This window comes from Gossypium hirsutum, chromosome A10, assembly GCF_007990345.1.
Source record: "Gossypium hirsutum isolate 1008001.06 chromosome A10, Gossypium_hirsutum_v2.1, whole genome shotgun sequence".
Taxonomy (NCBI): Eukaryota; Viridiplantae; Streptophyta; class Magnoliopsida; order Malvales; family Malvaceae; genus Gossypium; species Gossypium hirsutum.
Genome location: NC_053433.1, coordinates 8585885 through 8607840, shown reverse-complemented (window position 1 = coordinate 8607840; position 21956 = coordinate 8585885). Strand labels below are relative to the sequence as shown.

Genomic DNA, 21956 nt, shown 5'->3' with positions numbered 1-21956 from the left:
TGCCCAACTTCTGGATCCATTGTTGCTTGCTCCTCACTCAAACCTATCACTGCTATCTTTTACTGGTAAAGCACTAAAACTTAAACAAAGCACAAATATTATTTCTTTCACAAATTTACCTTTATTGATTAATAAAAGAATTTCACTAAGAAACTGCATTCCTAGTTTACCTTTTGGGCAGAAAGTTCCTATCCACTGTTACAAAATAATTTACTCTTTTTTTTTCTTTTTTCCTTTTTATATGTAAAATATTCTACAATATTATAAAAAATTTCATAATACATGAGATCCATTTTGTATTTCATGTAATGTTTTTTGGTTCATTAATTCTTCTTGTAAATTCTCACACCTCTTGATTAAACATATAATTGTAAAAAGTGAGCATCATGGTAACAACACTTATCATGATCTTAAGATGACTACTTGAAAGAATTTTTTGTACAGCAAGTGCGAACAAAAAAGATGGTGTCTAGGGCTCCTCTGTAGGCAAAAAATTTTCGTAAGACCATTCATGTGCTTTCCATTCAGGCAGTTGTTGAATCACCAGCTGCATTGGACATGTTCATATCATTTTAATGACATTTTTTATTGTTCTAATTTATTAAATTTAAGAAAAAAAAAAGGTTGAGAAAGAATACAAACCAGGCCCTTTGAATCTGGTTTACCAACTATTGTTTGGCAGGCCAATCTCCAGTTTTTTGGTTTCTGCAAATAACCAATGAGGAGCACTTATATATACACACAAAGTGTTGAACGATGAGTTAATTGTAAGCTATAAAATACCTTCTTTAGATGTTCTTTCTCTTTGTCTGTTCGAGGGGTTAGTAGCTCTTTCCCTTCTACAACCTGAAATTGATGTATTCTAGTTTGATCTTCGAAATGAAATTGGAATTACAACCATAATCCCATTTTCCCCTTACAATTTCAGCTATTATTCCCCAAGTGAATGTTGAATACAAATATATATCCAATACGGAAATACTTTTTTTTCTTGGCTTAGAAGAAATGAAAATCACATTTATGTTGTTGAATACAAATATGTATCCAATACGGAAATACTTTTTTTCTTGGCTTAGAAGAAATGAAAATCACATTTATGTTGTAAAACAAAATAGGATTAACCTCAACCCTGCAAGTTCCACAGGTCCCTCCCCCTGCACAGTTCAGCAGAGGTCTACCCTGAAAATGAACGCCAACCCCAAATTCATATTTTCTCAAACAGTGGTTTATACATGAACAGATATCGCTTAATTATATGAACTTACATATGGTCCATACAACTCCATGTTATTATCCAGCATTATATCTCTAAGTTTCTGCCCACCACAAGCCCTGCGAAAATGTACATCCGGGGTACCATCTGGCAGCAAAACAGACTGAAAGAAAACAGCAAAATTTCCCATCAAATTGTAAATCCATGTTGAGCTAGCATTGGCATATACTATCACTTTTAAACTTACATGAACAAATGCAAAGTCAACAGCGGGAGGCTCGTCAGGCTCCTTGTCCTTGGCTGTGGATTCGCTGTCGGGGACGGTGCTAACAGCTCGGATTTTGGGTGTAGAGAAGCGGAGGTGGGTGGTACTGCTTCTGCTGCTGAAGTTGAATTTACGAGGCACTGAGGATGTAGTAGCTAAGCCATGGATGCTAAGCTGGAGAGTACCCATTGCAGATATTTGTAAAGATAATAAAAAAGTTCTTCTATTGGTATAAGCATTAGATATATGTGTAATGTAGCAATTAATTTGATATGTTTGCATGCCGTTTTGTTTGTGTTATGTGTAGCAATAAGTGTGTGGTGGTTCTTTTTTATCTTATCTAAGACTAAGATTTAATGTGGGGCGAAGATTGATTGTGGGCCTTGTTTTGGGCTTAACAAATTGCCCAATTTATTAAGTGGCCATCACGAATAACTCTTATGGGTCAAATTTTGTTATTAACAAGTGGTTAGGTGCAATTAAAGGTGCTTATGGTCGAGTTGAGTTCAAAAAAAATTTAGGTCTATTTGTTAAGTTCGGATAAAAAATAAGTCCAAAATTTTGTTCAAACCCAGTGCAGATAAAAATACTAAAATTCAGGCTTGGCCCGGCACTCTATACTAATTTTTTATATTATTTTTTATATAAATTTTAAATATATAATACATCAAAAATGCTACAAATATTAAAATTAATATTTTTCAATAAATTAAAAATAAATTTTAAAAAATATGTATATTTAAATATCACTAAGATAGATGCAACTTAACAAGTAAATGCTTCTAAAATAAATAATAATAAAATTAACAATAAAACAAATGTTATACAATATCCAAACAATAACAACAAAGTAAGTAGTAAGATAATAGTGAAATAGTAACAAAATAGAGAGAAAATAACAAGAAAATAGCATTAAAACAACAAAAAATAGTAGATTTTTTTGTCCTTTTGTAAATTTGGACTGGCTCAAGCCAAAAATGCCTTATTTAAGGCCCAATCCATTTTTTCCCAAGCTAATTTTTTGGGCCTATAGTTTGCCTAAACTCTCCCACTTTTCAGACGAGCCTTCGGGCCGAGCCGAGTGACCTGACCCATGAGCAGGTCTAGGTGCAATGGTAAGACATATTACTTAAAACAAGTAAATTGATATAACATTATATATGTGATAATATATTTACCATATAAATTTTTTGAATATTAAAATTCAATAATATTAAAACTATAAATTTAAAAATAAATTTAATTTCATTAATTTTAAAACATAAAATTATACATTAAAAATAATAAAACATCTAACATTCATATTTTGAAAACAAATACATGAAAAATTGTTGACTGAATACTAGCTAGAGGTGTTCATGGGCCGGGCAGGGCTGGGCTCAACTAAAAAATCATGCCTATTTATTGGGCTCGGGCTGGGTCGGGCCCAAAAAATGAGCCTAAAATTTTGTCCAAGCCATCTCGTATTAATTTTTTATATTATTTTTAAATATATAATACAGCAAAAATACAAAAAATATCAAAATAAATATTTCCCAACAAATTAAAAATAAATTTTAAAAAATATGTAGACTTAAATAACACTAAGATAAATGTAACTTAACAAGCAAATGCTTCTAAAATAATAAAAAAATTAACAAATGCCTTTAAAATAATAAGAAAATTAACAATAAAATAAATTTTATACAATATCCAAATAATAACAACAAAATAATAGCAATATAATAGTAAAATGGTAACAAAATAGGGAGAAAATAACAAGAAATAACATTCAAAAATAAAAAAAAATATGCAGATTTTTTTTGTCCATTAGTAATTCGGGCCAAGCTGGGCCGGGCCCAAGCTAAAAATACCTTACCCGAGGTTCGGCTCATTTTTTAAACGGGCCTTATTTTTTTGTCCAAGCCCATTTTTCGAGCCTATATTTTTACCCAAACCCTCCCCATTTCAAGCGGGCCTTCGGGCCAGACCGGGTAGCCCGACCCATGCACACCTCTAATACTAGCACCATAACAGTGACAAGAATAAAGTATCACCACCTTTCGTTTAGTTTTTCATGAAAAAATAATAAAATTGAAGGGTAATTATGCCTTTTGGTATCTAAACTTGGCTTTAAGATGCATATTGGTACCTAAGAGTTTTCTTTAGTCCAATTAGGTACTTGAACTTGACTTTAAAGTTCAATTTAATACCTAAAGTTTATTTTGGTCCAATTAGGTATCTGAACTTGGCTTCTTGGTTCAAATTGATACCTGAATTTGATTTTTTTTTCAATTTAATAGTTACGATAAATGACTTATTTGCAAGTTCAGGTACCAAAATATATATTTACCCAAAATTGAATGATCCAAATGGCAGAGGGGCCAAGCCAGGTAAGGGTCCGATAGAACTGGGGAAAAGCCTTGAAAAAAGAGAGCGAAAAACCCTTGCAAAAACCTCACAAGCAGGCAGGTAAAGGTGAAGCCTCGTCCAACATTTTGGTGTTTAAAAAAATGCGATATGTTTCTCCGAATTTGCGCCTCCTCTTTTCTCCTCCTCTAAGACCCACTCTTTCTGTCCCTCTCTTCATCTCTAAACCCAATCCAAAACCCTTCTCGTTCTCCACTATCCTCGCTTCTTCTTCCTCAAAACGACCACGTTCCTTTTCCAATCTTTCCAGAAGAAGTAACAGCACTTTCAAAGACCGTAAAGGCGGAGGCAGAGATATGACTATGGAGGAAACAACTGGGCAGTCAAAGGACTCTTCTTCTTCTTTTGGGTTTAATAAAAGAAGGGCTGAAGGTCGAGATAAGAGTGATAGGCCTAAAAAGAATCCCCAGTTAAAAGAACGCAAGCTTAATCCTACTAATACTATTGCATATGTACAGGTACATTAAAAAAACTGTGGTTTGGAATTTTAGGCAATTTGAGTGATTTTCTAAAATGGGTTTGTGTTGTTTTTTAGATCGAAGTTGTGAATTTTGAGTAATTTCGTTTTAAAAAGTTTAGAACTTTTGGATAACAAATTGCATTATTTGACTTTTTAGTTCATTTTTAGTCATTGTTTCTGTTTAAAGCAGTTGAAGTTTTTATTACAATCTGCAGATTTTGGGGACTGGAATGGATACACAAGACACATCGCCTTCAGTCTTGCTCTTTTTTGACAAACAAAGATTTATTTTTAATGCCGGAGAGGTAAGCATTATGGCTTATTTACAATTTTAAGGATTTTATAGAGTGGAATGTAGTCCATACTTGTTATGCATTTCTCATGTGTAGCTTCAGCACAATTTATATTGCATCTTCCAGCTTAATATAAAGCTCGTATTTCGTCATTATGCGTAAGAAATATTCTAACTCTGCTTAATGTATATAGTCCTAATGTGACTGGTGAGGAAAATATTAATCTAGGAAAGGCCTAGAAGAATCCTGGGTATTTTTATCTATTGAAATTTCTTCATTTGTTCACTCAAAAAGTTTCTGAAAGTGCAATCCCAGCAATTACTGGTATAGTGGTATGTAGGAAGTATAGTGAACTCAAGTGTTATGGTTCCTAGTTAACTTACAATTACCTATAGTGTCACATAATTAATGCCTAAGCTGTTGTCTGGTCTTGTCCAATTACTATAGATCACAGAATCAAACACTTACTAGGACCAGAAGGATAGTGGTTCAGTTTCATGTATGCTTAACTGTGGATTTTGGCCAGTGGATACTGGCCTATTGTTCACTGCAATATAATCATGCATTGGATGCAATATTCTTTGTTCTTTTGCTGGATAAACAGATGGGCATTGCCCTTGTATTTTATGAGCTTAAGTTACCTTTTCTATGAGTTTAAATGTCAATGGCTAAGTTTCTTAAGTGGTGGTTGGCATCAACTTTGAATTGTCTTACCAATGACTATTTGGGCCTCAGAAGGTAGAATGGATCTAGGACAGTTTGTAAATGTTATGCAACATTGGCAGTGATGAAGTACGATAAAAGTCCTCTAGAAGACTTATGAGCTCTGACCAGTATTGTCGTTAATTATTAATTGCTGTTATGGCAGGGATTACAAAGATTTTGCACTGAGCATAAAGTAAAGTTATCAAAGGTATACACGTGTCTTTTGACATGAATATTTTTGCCAGTTTATTCGCTTTTGATCTAGAAAGATGTCTGATGTGGATTTTTTCTCCAGATAGATCACATATTTCTCTCACGGGTCTGCTCAGAAACTGCGGGTGGACTTTCAGGTTTTTCTTGAATCTTGTTTATAATGCTCTGTAGAAGTTTGATATATCATTATGTTTGAGCTTTACTTCTCTGTTTATTTTGAAAGATTCCTGGAGGTCCACACAGAAAAATTATTGCTAATTGCTTGAAGTAAGAAGCAATGATATTCTGTTAAAAACATTCTAGGCATGCAAAGGTTATTCCCTGAATTGTTGAGTTTAACTTCTTTCTCGTAGGTTTGCTGCTGACTTTGGCTGGCATGGGAGAAGAAGGGTATAGTGTGAGTGTCTGAATGATATAAAATATTTCACTTTTCCTTGACATTTTTGTCCCTATTACTTAAGTACTAGACTCTATTGCTGTAAAGGTCAAAATCTGGGGACCTTCAGATCTCAATTTTTTAGTTGGTGCAATGAAATCTTTCATTCCACATGCAACTATGGTTCACACCCAGAGCTTTGGACAGTCTCCCATTTCTGATGCTGCTGAAAATGTGACTGCTCCAATTAAAGCTTCAGATCCTATTGTTCTTGTCAAAGATGAGGTTGTCAAAATATCAGCAATTCTCCTACAACCTCATTGCTTAGAACAGTCCCAAATAAAGCCTGGTGAAATGTCTGTCTTATATATTTGTGAATTGCCCGAGCTTATGGGAAAATTTGACCCCAAAAAGGCTGCAGCTCTTGGCCTGAAAGCTGGGCCAAAGTATAGCGAGCTACAACATGGTAAATCAGTGAAGTCAGACCGCCTAGACATCATGGTGGGTGATCTGTTACCAAGGAAAATACTTGTGGTCTTATGCTTTTCATGCATCAGTTATTTGTCTAGTTACTATACTTTTTGACCCCTATAAATTTTCCTTGCTGTGCATAGGTTCATCCAGCTGATGTAATGGATCCTCCTGTTCCAGGTCCCATTGTCATCCTGGTTGACTGTCCCACAGAATCTCATCTACAGGAATTGTTATCCATAGAATGCCTCAATGGATATTATACAGATGTATCAAGTCACCTAACAGAGAGTACTAAGATGGTAAACTGTGTCATTCATTTGAGTCCTGCTTCTGTTGTAAGCAGTCCCAACTACCAGAAGTGGATGAAGAAATTTGGTTCAGCGCAGCATATTATGGCTGGACATGGAAAGTAAGTCGCTTCACTTCTTTCAGGGAACAGGTATTATGCATCATTGCCTATGAACTGATGATTTTCTTATTTATGTCACTCTGCAGGAAGACTCTTGAGGTTCCAATTCTAAAATCAAGTGCAAGAGTTACATCACGACTTAATTACTTATGCCCACAGTTCTTTCCAGCTCCAGGTTTCTTGTCTCTTCAGCACCTTAGTTCAAGTGAGGTCTGTTTACATTCTAGAATTGGCTTTTTTTACAATCAGGTTTATTATTCCATGAAAAGTTTGCATTCAACTTACTAGTATTTTTTTTTTATTAGGGTCCCACTTTGAAGATCTGTGAAAGTATTCCTGCTGAAAATCTCTTAAAGGTATTCTTCTTGGGGTGGCTGTCGCTGCTTCTTTTTCTTTTTTCCTTAAAAATGAAAGAAACGAACATTAAGAATCAATTTTCCTGCCAAAAAATGGCATTTTCTGTTCCATGAATCAAGTGAATAATTGGTTTGTTAGATTTTAGTATTAAAAGAAGTGAATCATTTAAGTGAAAAACATTTCCATGAATTAAGTAGATAACTGACTGTTTATATATATTGAGCTCTGGACTCTTCAAGAAAATTAATAGTGCAATAGTTTCCTCTTTAAGAGTTTTTCTTACTTACATTTTGGACAGTTCACATTGCGCCCTTATGCTCAACTGGGACTGGACAGATCACATATTCCAACTCCAATGGGTCAGTCTCAAGTGATTGATGAGCTTCATTTAGAAATTCCAGAGATTGCTGATGCTGCACAACATGTCAGAGAGTTTTGGCAGGAGCTTAAAGAAAGTAGAGAGGTATTACCTACTTCAAATGATAATGGAGTTATGATTGAAGAACCATGGTTGACGGAAGATACCCTGCCTGGTTGTTTGGAGAACATAAGGAGAGATGACCTTGAAATTGTGCTTCTTGGTACAGGTTCATCTCAGCCTTCTAAGTATCGTAATGTTAGCTCTGTCTATATCAATCTTTTCTCCAAAGGAAGCTTGCTCTTGGATTGCGGAGAAGGGACCCTTGGCCAACTGAAAAGAAGGTAAAATTATCTCAAAATTTTAGTTAGGTATGATTAATATCACGGTCTTTCTCTTTTTCCCTCTTAACTCGTGGTTGCGTCTCTATTGAGAAAGCAGATATGGTGTAGATGGTGCAGACAAGGCTATTAGAAATCTAAAATGTGTTTGGATCTCTCATATTCATCCTGATCACCACACGGGTTTGGCAAGAGTGCTTGCTTTGAGACGTGATTTATTGAAAGGAGTGCCTCATGAACCATTACTGGTTATAGGACCGAGACAGCTTAAGCGATATTTAGATGCATATCAAAGACTTGAAGATCTTGATATGCAGTTCCTTGATTGTAGGAGTACCACAAAAGCTTCATGGGATACTTTTGTGAGGGATGGTGCATCAAATAATGATGGATCATCTCCACAAAGTCCAAGGCATTCAAATGCCAAAAATGAAAGCATGCAAGAAATTAATCAGACTCTGTTTGCTAAAGGTAGTCGTATGCAGAGCTATTTGAGGCAACCAGGCAGTCCAGTTGATCATTCTGCAGCTTATCCATTCCTAAAGAGCTTGAAGAAAATGCTAGGTGAAGCAGGATTAGAGGCTTTGATTAGTTTTCCTGTTGTGCACTGTCCCCAGGCATTTGGCATTGTCTTGGAAGCTGCAGAGCGTGTCAGCAGTGTCGGAAAAGTGATCCCAGGATGGAAGATTGTGTACTCCGGTGACACTAGGCCCTGTCCAGAACTGGTAGATGCATGTCGTGGAGCAACAGTTCTCATACACGAGGCAAGTTTTTATTGCATTAGATATTAATAGCATGTTTAATTGATCATCATTGTAACTAATAGTTCTGCCATCACCTTCCTTAGATAATACAATGCAAGTTTGTAAATTTAAACATACTTTCATGGAGGACATGACATACAATTAAGATATTTGATTAGTGCATTCAGATGCATTCGTATTCTCCATGTCTATCTGGTGTATTATCCAACTATTTAGGGTTCTTTAGTGGTTATTCAGCTTTGAGTTTAATTTGAAACTGGATCTCTTTTGTACTTGCATTAACCATCACCGTCACATTCTCAAAGCTAATTTGATTGACCGGCTTACACTTGATCATATTACAGGCAACTTTTGAGGATGGTTTGGTTGATGAGGCCATTGCTAGAAACCACAGCACAACCAAGGAAGCCATTGAAGTGGGGAACTCCGCTGGTGCTTACCGCATCGTCCTAACCCATTTCAGCCAAAGATACCCGAAAATTCCTGTATTTGATGAGACACACATGCACAAGACATGCATTGCTTTTGACATGATGAGTATTAACATAGCAGATTTGCCAGTGCTTCCCAAAGTTCTTCCATATCTTAAATTGCTTTTCAGAAATGAGGTAGCAGTTGATGAGTCGGATGATATCCTAGATGCTTTGGTGTAAGCTTCTTGACATATAATGAATTAATTCTTTTACCATTTCCATATTTCTCTCATAATTTAAGAAGACCTTACATTGTTCATACCACTACCAGTTTTTAATTGTTTTAAGCTTGTCCATCACAGTTTGTAACCCTGGTGTCAAAGAGGAGTTGCCTGGGAAACAAATAGTAGCAAGTTTAAAAGATTGTGCCAATGATCTTTTAGTGATTGGTTAGTACTGAAAGAAGAAACCATAGAAGGAGAATATTACATAATTAAATTGGTAATATTCCAGCACTGAAAAATCTGAGTAGTTGAGTAAAGTTTAAGCTTCTAATGGATGAATCATGAATTGTCTTTTGTCTCACTTGGGGTTTCTATCTTATACTAAAAATTAAATAGAAATACAATAGCCATATGGTTTGGTCAAACACCACGATATTATTATTGGTTCTAAGGTCATCATTAAATTAGGCTCATAAACTAATTGAGGATCGAGGCAGGGACCTAAAACAGACAAAATTAATAGTGGTACATTTAACTTCACCCGCTTATACAAAATTAGACCAAATAAAATGTGGAAGACGCTCTGTTTATTCTACTATTTAAATTGGTTGTTGAATCCTAATCCTCTCTCTTTCTCACTAGGACCAGCAATAAAATCTAAAAATTTAAAGAAATTAGATTCATGGTTTAGAAGTTTAAATATCAGAATCAGCACTTTGGTGATTGCAAGGATTGTCATAAACCCCTAATTTCCCATTTATAGATTCAATTTTCAGTTCATATATGGAGAAAAAGAGGGTAAAAAGAGCAGACTCAGTTTGGTGGGTAGGAGAGGATAACTACAAAGCAATCTAATTAAAGAAAGAGGCCACACGGTGCTGGAATTGCTTGTACGAAGGGGGTTTTATTGAAAAGGGAATGAAAAAAAATGTTTGTTACGAGAAGGTAGGTTAAGATTTTCTGTAATCAATATTTTTTTCGCTTTAATTTTAAGGTCTAGTAGGCTCCCTAAAATGGAATTTTTAAATTTTGGCGGTTCATAATTTATAAAATTTTTAAGTTAATATATGACAAAATTATATTTGGGCCCATAAAAATTGAAAAAAATTATGATTTAATCTTTTAAAATATTATAAAGATATATATTATTAAAATAGTAAAATTACATTTTAACTCTCATAAAAATATATAATTTAATTCAACCTCCCAAAAAATTTCTAGCTTTACTTTTGAATTTAGCCTCGCCTAATTTAAAAATTAAATTCTAATTAATAACACTATAAATTAACTTCTGTTAAAATTAGATATGCTTTATCAATTAAATTTTTATTTTTAAATATTAAAATGTCACATATTCAAATTCAAGATTAATGGTACTATAAAAAGATATCATTGATGATCAAATCCACATCACAAGATAATAACGATACATGGCTGTTTTGAAATTGTGCAAATTATATTTTAAATAGCTCAAGTTTAAGGTTTTTTTTTTCTTTCATTCTTTTTTGTTTTGTGCGTCTTCTAATTAAGTACATGTAATTTGGGCGCTTTATAATTTATAAACTTTTAAATTGGTAATAAAAAAATTATACTTTGGTCCTCATAAAAATATAAATTATTAAAAATGGTAAAATTACTTTTTTATTATCATAAAAATATACAATTTAATTTCACCCCAAAAATTTCAAGCTCCGTCAGTGTATACATGTCAAACATTCATTGGATTGTTTAGTTTAAATACCAATATTAAAGCTAAACTCAAATACTGATCTAAATTTAAAAAAATTCAAATACCAAATAATATATTAACCTTTTTAAATACTAAACCTTCCTCTCCTTTCATACAGGAACTTAAAGCAAAGCGTGCCCCACAAGTTAAACAAACCTCTTTACTATTTTAGTCCATTTAAGACGACCACCACATCAACTTCTTCTATAATTAAAATTAGATTAGCTCCACAACCTAAATACAATTACAAAAACAAATATTTATATTAATATTGTTAGAACTCAAAATCAATGAATAAAATACAAGACAAAACAGTGACTGCTCCTTCAACTCAAACCACATAATACTATAAGTATTATAATTATAATAATCATCTACCATGCAAGGGAGGGGGGGGGGTGTGTTTGATAAAAACAATCCAAAAATAAGACAAATGTCTCTCCTACTTACCCCAACCAAACTCTTTTCATTTTGTATTGAACACCATTTAGCAGTAAAACTGGAATAACCCCAAATCAACGGTCAACAAACAGTATAAATAACATTTCTTCATTTTGTAGACAAAGAGAGCAAAGCATTCAAAGTCTCTGTCTTTACCGTTGATAGAATTTGTATCCAAACCACAATAAATGTCACTTAATTTTAGTTGGCTGCCTCTGAATTAAGCAGCTCTCAACACATTTGTTTAATGTTTTTTTTTTATGCATTTATAACCTACTTCTTCTAACTCTTTATTTTTCTCCTCTTTCTTCTTATCTCTTTTTTCAACGATTTCTAAATATAAATAATGAAATCTTGAAGCTGAAAGGTTTTTGCTGTATACTAATTTTTGCTCACTGAAAAAAAACCCATCTTTCCTGGGGAATCTCTTGACTTTCTTCAACTTTCCTAGCAGAAATGATCCTTTAGCTTTCTGGGTTGTGTTAAAAAAAAAAACTTGTTTTGAGGTGTTGTGAAGAATGGGTAATATCATTTACAGGAGAAAGAAGGATAGCAAAGAAAATAATGGATCAAGAAGTAGGAGAACAGGGGGAAGGTCTCAGAGGAAAATGGCTGCAGAAGAAGAGCTTTTGCATAGGCAAGCTTTGTCTATGGTTCTTCATCAGCACCAATTGTCTCAGAGATTTGATGGATCCATGTCCAGGAGAATTGGCTCTACCAGCTCTAGAAGACACACTGATCCATTAGCTAATAATGAAAAAAAGGTGGTTTTTTTTTATTACTATTAATTGTTATTGAATACCGATATTAAATTACTTGGTGTGTTTCCAGCTTTTCATCTCTAATCATTGTGTTAATTACTCTTTTAGTTGACTGGATCTATGCTGAAAAAGTGAGGTTTTGATGATTGATTGTAGAACAAGAGCAAAATATTGAGAGAAAAAAAAGATGCCAATCATGGTTCACCTCTTTTGCTTTTTCATTGAATAAGGGAAAATATTTAACCGATTCACTGTGCTTTGAGCTTTATATCTTCAAAGTAGATTCCAAGTCTCTAATACAATTTAGTTGAGAAGATAAAGATATCTTCTTCTTCTTTTTTCTGCTTTATTTTATTTTAATCCAATTTCAAAGTTTAAAAAAGAGGTCTTTTGTTATGGTCAATGTCAATGTAAAGGCAATCTGGAAACCATTCTTTATTTCTATTTGTGGATCATGCTCTCCATGAAAGCTTGTGAAAAAGGTCAGTGATAAACTTAATGAAAGCTAGGTGATTTGTGATACTATTTTCATGTTATTTGCAGGTGGTGGAGTCTCTTGAAAATATCAAGTTTAGAAGAGTTGTTCTGATACATGGAGAAGGGTTTGGAGCATGGTGTTGGTATAAAACAATTGCTCAGTTGGAGGAAGTGGGTCTTTTACCTACTGCTATGGATCTGACCGGTTCCGGTATTGATCTGACAGATACAAACACTGTCACTACATTAGCTGAATATTCAAAACCATTGATTCAATATCTAGAGGCCCTTCCCGAAGACGAGAAGGTAAGTGAGTATATTTGATATTCTCATGCATTTTATTCATCTGCTATGTTAATAATTTTGATTTCATGAATTATATAAAGGTTATTTTGGTGGGTCATAGCAGTGGAGGTGCTTGCCTTTCTTATGCATTAGAAAATTTCCCAGAAAAGATCTCCAAAGCAATCTTCCTTTGTGCTACAATGGTGTCTAATGGTCAGAGACCTTTCGATGTGTTTGCAGAAGAGGTATTTTTATCGATGCCTTGTTGCCGTTTCTTGTACATCAAGTAATTACATTAAGTCTATGTTACTTCAACTCTTCATTTTGTTGCAGCTTGGTTCTGCTGAACGTTTCATGCAAGAGTCAGAGTTTTTGATTTATGGAAACGGAAAAGATGAGCCACCTACAGGGTTCATGTTCGAGAAACAGCTAATGAAAGGGATATATTTCAACCATTCACCAACAAAGGTACTTTTACAGCCTTACAGGTCAAGAACATCATACCAGTGAACCTCGTAAATCTTGAATATCCATTTTTTTTTCCCTTTGCAGGATCTCCACCATTCTGTAAGCTAGATGTTTAAGATTTATTGTTCTGTTTATTCATTTGTGGCAACTGAACAACGGTTATTGAAGTTGTATTGGAAATAAGAGCACCATAGAATTAAATGTTTGAAGCTTTAGCTATGAAGTATGCATATTATGGCCATTTTTGGGCCAATCAATGTTGTGTATGTCACTTCTGTTATTTGGTGTAGTCTTACATTATGGTTAATGAAATCTAGTGCTGCAATCGTTTGCATGGACAACGTAACATGAAAGGAGTTATATCATTAGACTTTTTGAACAAGAGGTGATATATGTCAAAACTCAAGATACCGTAGTTTCTGATGATTCGTGTTGGTTTTATTGGTGAATATTACGTTGCATTTTAACATGTTAATACCATGCTTGAGTGTAAATGTTGTGTGCTCGAGTCTAAATGTTGTGTGCATTTATAGAATCATATTATTCTAACATGATATTTGGTTTCTATTCCAGGATGTAGCTTTAGCCATGGTTACCATGAGACCTACTCCACTGGGTCCTATAATGGAGAAACTGTCACTGTCCCCCGAGAAGTACGGAAGTGGACGGCGGTTCTATATTCAGACATTGGATGACCGAGCTCTTTCACCAGATGTGCAAGAGAAACTAGTAAGAGAGAACCCACCAGAAGGAGTTTACAAGATTAAAGGGAGTGATCACTGCCCATTCTTCTCAAAGCCTCAGTCGCTTCACAAAATTTTAATAGAAATTGTTCAGATTACTTAGCTTAATTTCAATAAAGAAGAGAAAAGAAAAGGGACCATATTCTTTAACCTTTATTTCTATTTGTCTCACAGAACACAACTGTTTGTTCATTGTACGGCTCTTAAACTGTCATATGCCGTTCTTGTATGTACAACTACCTTTCTGTAATTATTTTTTTTTTCTTGCAGTAAAGAGAAAAGCTGTTATACACTTGCATCCTTGTAATTTACATTTTCTTCTAGCAATGCATTGACTTCTTTTTTATTAAGAACCAATTAAGTACTACCTTAGTTGCTGTAAGCTGGAAGTTGTAGGTTATGCTTCAGCCTATAATATCATAAAATTTAATTAGCCAGGGTCTGGACTTGGAAGGGTTTAGGAAATGTACCAAAAAAGTTATTAATGTATTGAAGGTCCTTGTACCATGCAATATTTACGAATTTAGGCCATTACTATAATTTGATATTTCTAATCCTCTGCTTTTCGAAATATGAATTTTCAATTTCGAGATCAACTTTTTTCTGATAATATTGTCAAATAGACTTGCAGTTTAGAACATAAGATAATACAACATATGAAAATAAGAAATATCCACTTATGGAAGATCCAGCTCCAGCCCATAGCTAAGGTCAGTATGGTTCAAAGTAAACTTCTAAGCACCTTGGATCATACAACAACACCACCACCGATAATTTATCATCATTATTCTTTGATCCATACACTTCTTTCCAAATGTAGACCACACACGACTGCTTGCTGATGCATGCTCTTGCCAGTCTAATAAGGTAATTAATCTAGTACCAGGTAAGGACTATTCAAGAACATGTTATGTAACAGAACCATAATCCTTCATATTATGAGCTGCTGGATGCTGATCAAAATGTCTATTGGAACCTGCTGAATGGTATCATCGATATGACATTGTAGTAATACTGCACGTGACATCAATACTGAATCAATCCATTACAGATAGACTAACCGTTTTCTGATGGAATATTATGTCCACTGCTTCCATGAGGTACGTTGCTTTTCATTTCTCCTTGGGTTAACTAAAAGACCATATGCAGAAGTGACATACATTAGCTTCCTTAGTTCTTGCAAATTCAATCATAACAACTTGATAAAACAACTGTATCCCAAACCTATAGATACTTCCCAATACAGGATATTCATGTGCAGAAGCATTAATATCTTCGCTGGGATTATTGGAGGCCTGTGCAGATTGTAACACAGAGGGAGTCGAGCGCTCCTCACTAGCTTGTGTAACATCAGAACGATGAAGAGGGGCTCATACTCCATGATCAGTAACCTGAACCATGCAGTGCCTTTTTTATGAACTTGTTATCTGAAACACTTTTTGTATCAACATCACATTCCAGAGCAGCAATATTATTAGAGACATTACCAATCATACCCAATCGTGAATTTGTAGGTCGTAGAGGTCTCTTGACATTGTCCAGACTCATAGTTTCAGTTTTCTGCCGGCCTGGACAGCTGCTGAAGATTTGATTTTGGCTCGTTTCATTACTCAAAAGTATGTTCTAATGAACTTTCCACCAGCCTCCTGTTGTTGACGTTGTCTCGCAGCAGTTGAACCAGGTGAATTTGCTACAGAAGATGATGCACCTTGCTGTTCAGATTCACCGTCTGAGACCTAGGAAATTTAAAACAAGAATCATAATTTGCATTCAGTAATTTGAAAGGGGGGGGGGGTGCAATTCAAAAACCGGCTGCACAAGCACATATAAAACACATATCAATGAAGTAGAATAAAACTTGAATATAGTTAACAATGGATGAGTGAGTGGACAGGAGACAAACAAAAGGCAAACATCTTACATGAGGAGCAGGTCGTTCTTTGGGTTTTAGAAGGATCTTTTTCTTCCAGAATCAGCAGAAAAAGTGATTCCAATTACAAGACCATCAATGCCACGGACTGCAATTCAACTAATTAAGTAAAATACGCGGGTAAATAAATGAAAAAAATAAGTTAAACCATTATACTATCAAAATAGTCACTTTTGTTTATTTCAGGTTATATTTTAGCCACTTATGTTTGCAATGTTACATTTTAGTCATTTACGTTTGAGCCGTTAATTGCCTTTAACGGTCTAATGGTAAGCAGACGTGGCACGTTAAATCATCATTTCAAGCAAAAAATTTAGGTTAAATTATACAATTGATTCCTATATTTTTTAGTTTTGAATAATTTAATTTTTTTTATATTCTTTTAACTTTCTTTCTGTTTTTTTTATTCTCTTCTGCTTCCCCCTCTATTTTCCTCATCTCTTTTAAAATAACTTTTCTATGTTTTCTATTTGTTAAAACTAGTCCCTATACTTTAAAACTAGCCTCTATGCTTCCCTGAAAGTGATTTCTGTCAATGAGTGTGTAAACGTACCCAAACTAAGGATCCAAATTCGTAATCAGTCTCACGGTAACTTTTACTGCATCAGTTTTAGAAGAGCCAACTTCATAAGACAATAAGCATGGTGGATCTGGACCATAAACCACTTTGAAAGGAGAAGTACCAAATGCAGTATTTATATATAGAATATGTATTTGTGAAAAAAGTAGATTTAGGCTTAGTCTGGATAAGTAGTGCATTTATCTCTGGTGAAATTAGTTACTATAGCGGTAGAGTGTGTATTTGAATTCAAATGCAATTGTAAGAGTGAGGTGAAAATAGAAAATAACTATTAAGAAAATTAGATTAGAAATATATATAATAGTGTTATAAAATAAAAAGAGATGGGGAGAACAAAGAACAAAAAAAAAATGAGAGCAACAGAGAATGAACTTTATTGATCAAAAGGGATGATTACAATGCTCCATCAGAATCTCCATTTATAGGCATAAGAAGTATAAAAGAAGTAGAGATCTAATTCTAATAACTATTAGAATTTAAAGTATATAAAAACTTTATCTTGATCATGATGGACATTCACTTAATAAAATATTCATAACACTCCCTCTTGGATGTCCATTGGTAGATAATGTGCCTCGTTAAAACCTTATTATAAAAACCTAATGAAGGAAAAAGAGTACACGATTTATAATACACATAATATGTTGTCTCATTAAAAACCTTATTAGGAAAACCCAATGGGACAAAACCTCGGTTAAGGGAAAAAGAGTACAATGTGTATTTACTCCCCCTCATGAAAACATAACATACTTTCTCATTTTCTACGTATTCAATCTTGATTACTAATTTTTCAAATGACTATTTGAATGTATTGCAAAGCATTTATACCACCATTCTTTTGAAAATCATGAGTGAGGAAAAATTTTGAGGAAACATATTTTGATCTCTTCTGGAATTTCAACAATAATCATAGCAAAATTTAATTATGATCCTTCTATAAAAATACAAATAGGTATTTTGGATCATTTTATACTCCTCTTTCATCTACTATTGACTAAGTCAAATTTACCACATATGTTCAATTATTTCAATTCATATAAATGAAAAATTTCCCAAGAATTTTAATATGCTTCTAGTATTTTAAATTCTTCAAGAATTTTAAAATAAACTTTACTATATAGTGATTCATAAAAGGTTGTAACAATATCCATTAGAAGCAAGTTAAATCGTTTATGAATTGTCAATTTAATAATATATCTAAAGGTTATTGCATCCACCACAAAAGAATATTATATCTTTTCATAATCAATGCCAGGATTTAGCGAAAACATTCATATTTTTATTCCGCTTTTGCAGAACTACTCTAATTGCACATTTACTGGCTTTATACCTTTAGATATTTGGACTACTGGTCCAAAAACTCCTCGAATTTAATTGTACTTGAGTTGCATCTTTCTATTTTGATCAATTTATTCCATATCTATATTTCTCAATATATTTATTTAAGATCCTCCTTTTATTTCATTATTTCAATAATAATAGTGCATGCAAAATCATTGACGACCACTTTTATTATTCGATTCCACATTTTCTCGAATTGACATAACTTATCGAGATCTCTTATTTTCATTATTTTAAAATTCAGTTTCAGGTACCTGAATCTCTTTTGAAGTTTTAGTTATGTCTTGGGTCTCTTCTGGAGCACCTGCCTCCACTAAATGACCATCTAGAAGAATTTTCATCTGTGGAACCGATCAATGTATTATTTATTCTAACTGATTGTCCTACTTGGACTTTGATTCAAATTAAAATATTAGATGGTATATAACACTTGGTTATTCTCATTAAGGTTGTAAATACATCTAACAGTTAACTTGTAATGAGTTATCCTTATTGAACTTCTGGTTTAATTACTCTCCCCCTAACTCATTACAAGTTATTGTTTCTCTCCCTCTAATGTTGGGAAAATTATTGAATCAAAATTGTAATCACAAAGAAACTTGTAATTAATATATATTTTCAACTTTCTTTGAGGATTCACTTATCTTTGTGCGTTGTGGTGGAGCAATTGGAACAAATACACACATACAAAAATTCAAAGATGAGAAATATTTAGGTATTGATAAAAAACCAATTGTAATGGGGAGTATTTATAACTTATTGGCTTGATGCGTACAACACGTAAATCAACATAATCTCATGTTGAAATAGAAAGTTTAGTTCTCATAAGTAATGGTTTAGCTATTAGTTGGAGGCATTTGATAGACAATTCAGCTAAATCATTTTATCTGTGAACATGAGCTATAGGATGGTCAACTTTTATTCCAATTGACATGCAATAACCATTAAAAACTTGGGATGTAAACTCACCAACATTAGCAAGATGAATTGTTTTAATAGTATAATCTGAAATTAATCATTTAAACAAGCAATCTTGCGAATGACAGGTTGCGAGTTGATAATGCATGTGATTATTTTGTAAATCCATCTACAAAAATCATATAATATCAAAACCATCCACATGGTGGAAGAATGGGCCCATATTCATTTCAGAAATGCAAAATATTAAATCTCAACTTTAGCTAGTGAATTTCTAATAATCAATTTTCATTGAGAACAAATAACAAATGAGAATTATTTAAATTAAAGAATCTTTTAGTTCTTTAATTGAATGTCCATATGAATTGTCAATTAATTTTCACATCATTTATAATCCAAGATGGTCTAAATGGTCACGCCAAGTAGTAAACACTTTTGTATTAGTAAACTTCTGGCATGTGTTTCAATTGTTCTAAATTGTAACAAATTGATAATTTTATTATCATTCATTTTAATTTGTATTCACATATAAGTACTATTGTGACATTTACTACTGAAAATGTCTAAATCAATGTGAAGTCTATAATGCCACCAAGTAGAGGTGTGCATGGGTCGGGTTGGGCTGGGTTCGGGCCGGACCCATAAAAAATTTAGGCCCGTTTACAAGGCCCGGGCCCAGCCCGGCCCGAAATATGGGCCTGGAATTTTGTCCAAGCCAGGCCCGGAAAAAAATTGATAGGCCCGAGCCCGGCCCGGTTATATTTTTTTGCTTTTTTTATAAAATAAAAAACTTTAAAAAATAAAAATTCAAATACATTTAAAACATAAAACAAATATTAAAACAAATAAAAAACAAGATAAACAATTTTTAAAATAATACATAAATTAAAAATATAATAAAAAGTAGTTATATTAAAATTGAAACAAATTAGAACTAAAATAATAACTAAATTAATAACAAAACAAAAAATTTACAATATCAAAATAATATTAAAAACGACAACATATAACATAATAAATAGCTGTAAAAGAATAATAAAACACGACAAAAAATAGCAACAAAATAGCACCAAAACAGCACCCAAACAACACCAAAACAACACCGAAACTGCAGCAAAACAGCAGTGAGCTAGGGATTTGCTTAGAAATGGGAATAAAGGGAGGAAGGAAGCAGCAAGAGGAACTAAACGAAAATGAAAAAAGAAGAAGAGAAAAGTTACTTAAACTTAAAAATAAAAAAGGGAAAAAAATATAATATTAAAATCGGGCCGGGCCAGGCTCGGGCCAAAAAATTCTTACCTGAGGCCCGGCCCGTTTTTTAAACGGGCCTCGTTTTTTGTCCAAGCCCATTTTTCAGGCCTATATTTTTACCCAAACCCTCTCATTTTTCGGGCGGGCCTTCGGGTCGGGCCGGGCCGCCCGGCCCATGCACACCTCTACCACCAAGTCAGTAAATATAATTTCCAAATAATTGTATGCAATATTCGCTTCAAGGAATATGTTAAAATCTTCAAATGACCAAAAATCTATTAATAGCAAACTTTGAGATTGAATTTTATTTTCCATGTGTATAACAGGTACATAACCAATGACTTTTCATACATAAGTTTTCTCTCTTGCAAGTTCTCATCAGTAATATTTTACCACGTAATTTTAATTGAATACTTATTCTGAATACTGTAGAGTTATACTCACAGTTTTTAAAAAATACTTGCAACTTTAGATACATCCAACCATAATAAGCTTTAGATTGAATTATCATATTCTATTACACATGAGTATATCTTTCATAATCAAATATTTTGCTTTCAACCCTTTAATCGGGATGATGACAAAATAATATCATAAAGATTATAAATTAATAACTCAATACCCTTTTTTTATTCATATGAAATATAGTATTTTCTTCATTCACAATCTCAATTTGAGATCTATTACAAATAACTTTTAAAAGTAATGCATTAACCATCACAAATTTTGTGCTTTTTAGATAGTGATATATTAGCTTTTCTAGAGCTTTCAACTAATTTTATACTATCAAATATTGGGATAATATTTGTTTGTTTCAGTACCAAATAAGATAAATATTTTCTATCTATGATGATAAAATTTATTACTATATTCTCATATCCTTCCTCAAAGAATTTTAGCAAAAACAAAATATTTAGGCATATGCAGGGGCAGAGCCAGGGGGGCTGGCATGGGCCCCGGCCCCCCCTAAAATGTAAATTTGCTCTTTTGGCCCTTAAATTTTTTTAAAAATTTTAAATTAGTAAAGGTAAAATTATAATTTGGCCCCCCTAAAATTATAAAATTTCGATTTAATCTTTTACAAATTATAAATAAATAAACTATAAAAAATTAAAATTTTATGGCCCCCCTAAAAATTTGTTCTTGCTTCGCCCCTGGGCATATGCCACATATGTGACTAATAATATTTCATATCACATTGATAATATATGTTATCTTTACCTTTTGAAAAGTTATCTTAAGAACTCTCATTGTTCTCTTATTTATTATTATGTTCCCACTTTTAGTGGTCCATTAGTATATCTTTTATTTTCTTTATGTTTACATTTACTTCGAGGAATGCAACAAATCTAGTAGGACAGACTTATAAACATCCCAATAGATTCTTTATTTCATAATTACCATCGCAAACATGCGTGAGATTTCAAATCAAAATCTATCTATGCATGTTGTCATGATTAGTCTCCAATTATTATAAACAACAAATAAAACATAGTAAAATATACCTGAAGATCTTTAACATCATCGTCATCACTAGAAGGTATGAGATAGTTCAAAAATATTCTTGATTTCATATAGATAACGATATCAAATCTTTCATCATCCTTAAGAACAAGAAGTGAAATAAGTTAATTAAAACAATGATAACATATAATGAAAGAAGAATAAAAAATAATAATCAGATATGAAACATTAAATAAAAGAAACTTCCTGTAAAAAACTTTGCATCTGGCCATCAAAGAAATTGAAAATCATGGA

The 21956-nt window shown here is 33.2% G+C and overlaps 3 protein-coding genes across 4 annotated transcripts; 2 read left to right on the top strand and 1 right to left on the bottom strand.

Moving 5' to 3' along the window:
* Positions 1-271: 271 nt before the first annotated feature.
* Positions 272-1795, bottom strand: LOC107897495 (photosynthetic NDH subunit of subcomplex B 3, chloroplastic). Of its 2 annotated transcripts, XM_041079746.1 has the most exons (6): positions 1461-1784; positions 1266-1376; positions 1123-1179; positions 784-846; positions 643-705; positions 272-547 (listed from the first exon to the last, which is right to left on the bottom strand). In XM_041079746.1, exons 1-6 carry the CDS (start codon positions 1758-1760, stop codon positions 470-472), a joined length of 672 nt encoding a protein of 223 aa, XP_040935680.1. In that variant the 5' UTR covers positions 1761-1784; the 3' UTR covers positions 272-469. The 2 variants fall into 2 exon arrangements, with proteins under 2 accessions (XP_040935680.1, XP_040935681.1); XM_041079747.1 differs by lacking the exon at positions 1123-1179 and having other exon boundaries at positions 1461-1795.
* Positions 1796-3839: 2044 nt separating this feature from the next.
* LOC107897490 (tRNase Z TRZ3, mitochondrial) lies at positions 3840-9613 on the top strand. The gene is made up of 13 exons (XM_041079745.1): positions 3840-4345; positions 4563-4652; positions 5509-5553; positions 5641-5695; positions 5912-5955; positions 6043-6435; positions 6549-6817; positions 6904-7027; positions 7123-7173; positions 7473-7876; positions 7974-8637; positions 8982-9286; positions 9413-9613. The coding sequence occupies exons 1-13, from the start codon at positions 3971-3973 to the stop codon at positions 9417-9419; spliced, it is 2826 nt and encodes a 941-aa protein (XP_040935679.1). The 5' UTR covers positions 3840-3970; the 3' UTR covers positions 9420-9613.
* A 1781-nt stretch (positions 9614-11394) lies between these two features.
* Positions 11395-14470, top strand: LOC107897492 (putative methylesterase 14, chloroplastic). The gene is made up of 5 exons (XM_016822970.2): positions 11395-12208; positions 12749-12988; positions 13069-13212; positions 13301-13435; positions 14009-14470. The coding sequence occupies exons 1-5, from the start codon at positions 11963-11965 to the stop codon at positions 14279-14281; spliced, it is 1038 nt and encodes a 345-aa protein (XP_016678459.1). The 5' UTR covers positions 11395-11962; the 3' UTR covers positions 14282-14470.
* The last annotated feature ends 7486 nt before the right edge of the window (positions 14471-21956 follow it).

Excerpts from the sequence above, each read along its gene's own strand:
- LOC107897490 (XM_041079745.1), top strand. The coding sequence starts at position 3,971 with ATGCGATATGTTTCTCCGAATTTGCGCCTCCTCTTTTCTCCTCCTCTA. Across the intron at positions 5,554-5,640 it reads ATAAAGTAAAGTTATCAAAG|ATAGATCACATATTTCTCTC; the intron begins GTATACACGTGT and ends TTTTTTCTCCAG. Across the intron at positions 6,436-6,548 it reads CAGACCGCCTAGACATCATG|GTTCATCCAGCTGATGTAAT; the intron begins GTGGGTGATCTG and ends TGCTGTGCATAG.
- LOC107897495 (XM_041079746.1), bottom strand. The coding sequence starts at position 1,760 with ATGCAAACATATCAAATTAATTGCTACATTACACATATATCTAATGCT. Across the intron at positions 847-1,122 it reads GTGGAACTTGCAGGGTTGAG|GTTGTAGAAGGGAAAGAGCT; the intron begins GTTAATCCTATT and ends CATCAATTTCAG. Across the intron at positions 706-783 it reads AGAAAGAACATCTAAAGAAG|AAACCAAAAAACTGGAGATT; the intron begins GTATTTTATAGC and ends GGTTATTTGCAG.
- LOC107897492 (XM_016822970.2), top strand. The coding sequence starts at position 11,963 with ATGGGTAATATCATTTACAGGAGAAAGAAGGATAGCAAAGAAAATAAT. Across the intron at positions 12,209-12,748 it reads TAGCTAATAATGAAAAAAAG|GTGGTGGAGTCTCTTGAAAA; the intron begins GTGGTTTTTTTT and ends TGTTATTTGCAG. Across the intron at positions 13,436-14,008 it reads TCAACCATTCACCAACAAAG|GATGTAGCTTTAGCCATGGT; the intron begins GTACTTTTACAG and ends TTTCTATTCCAG.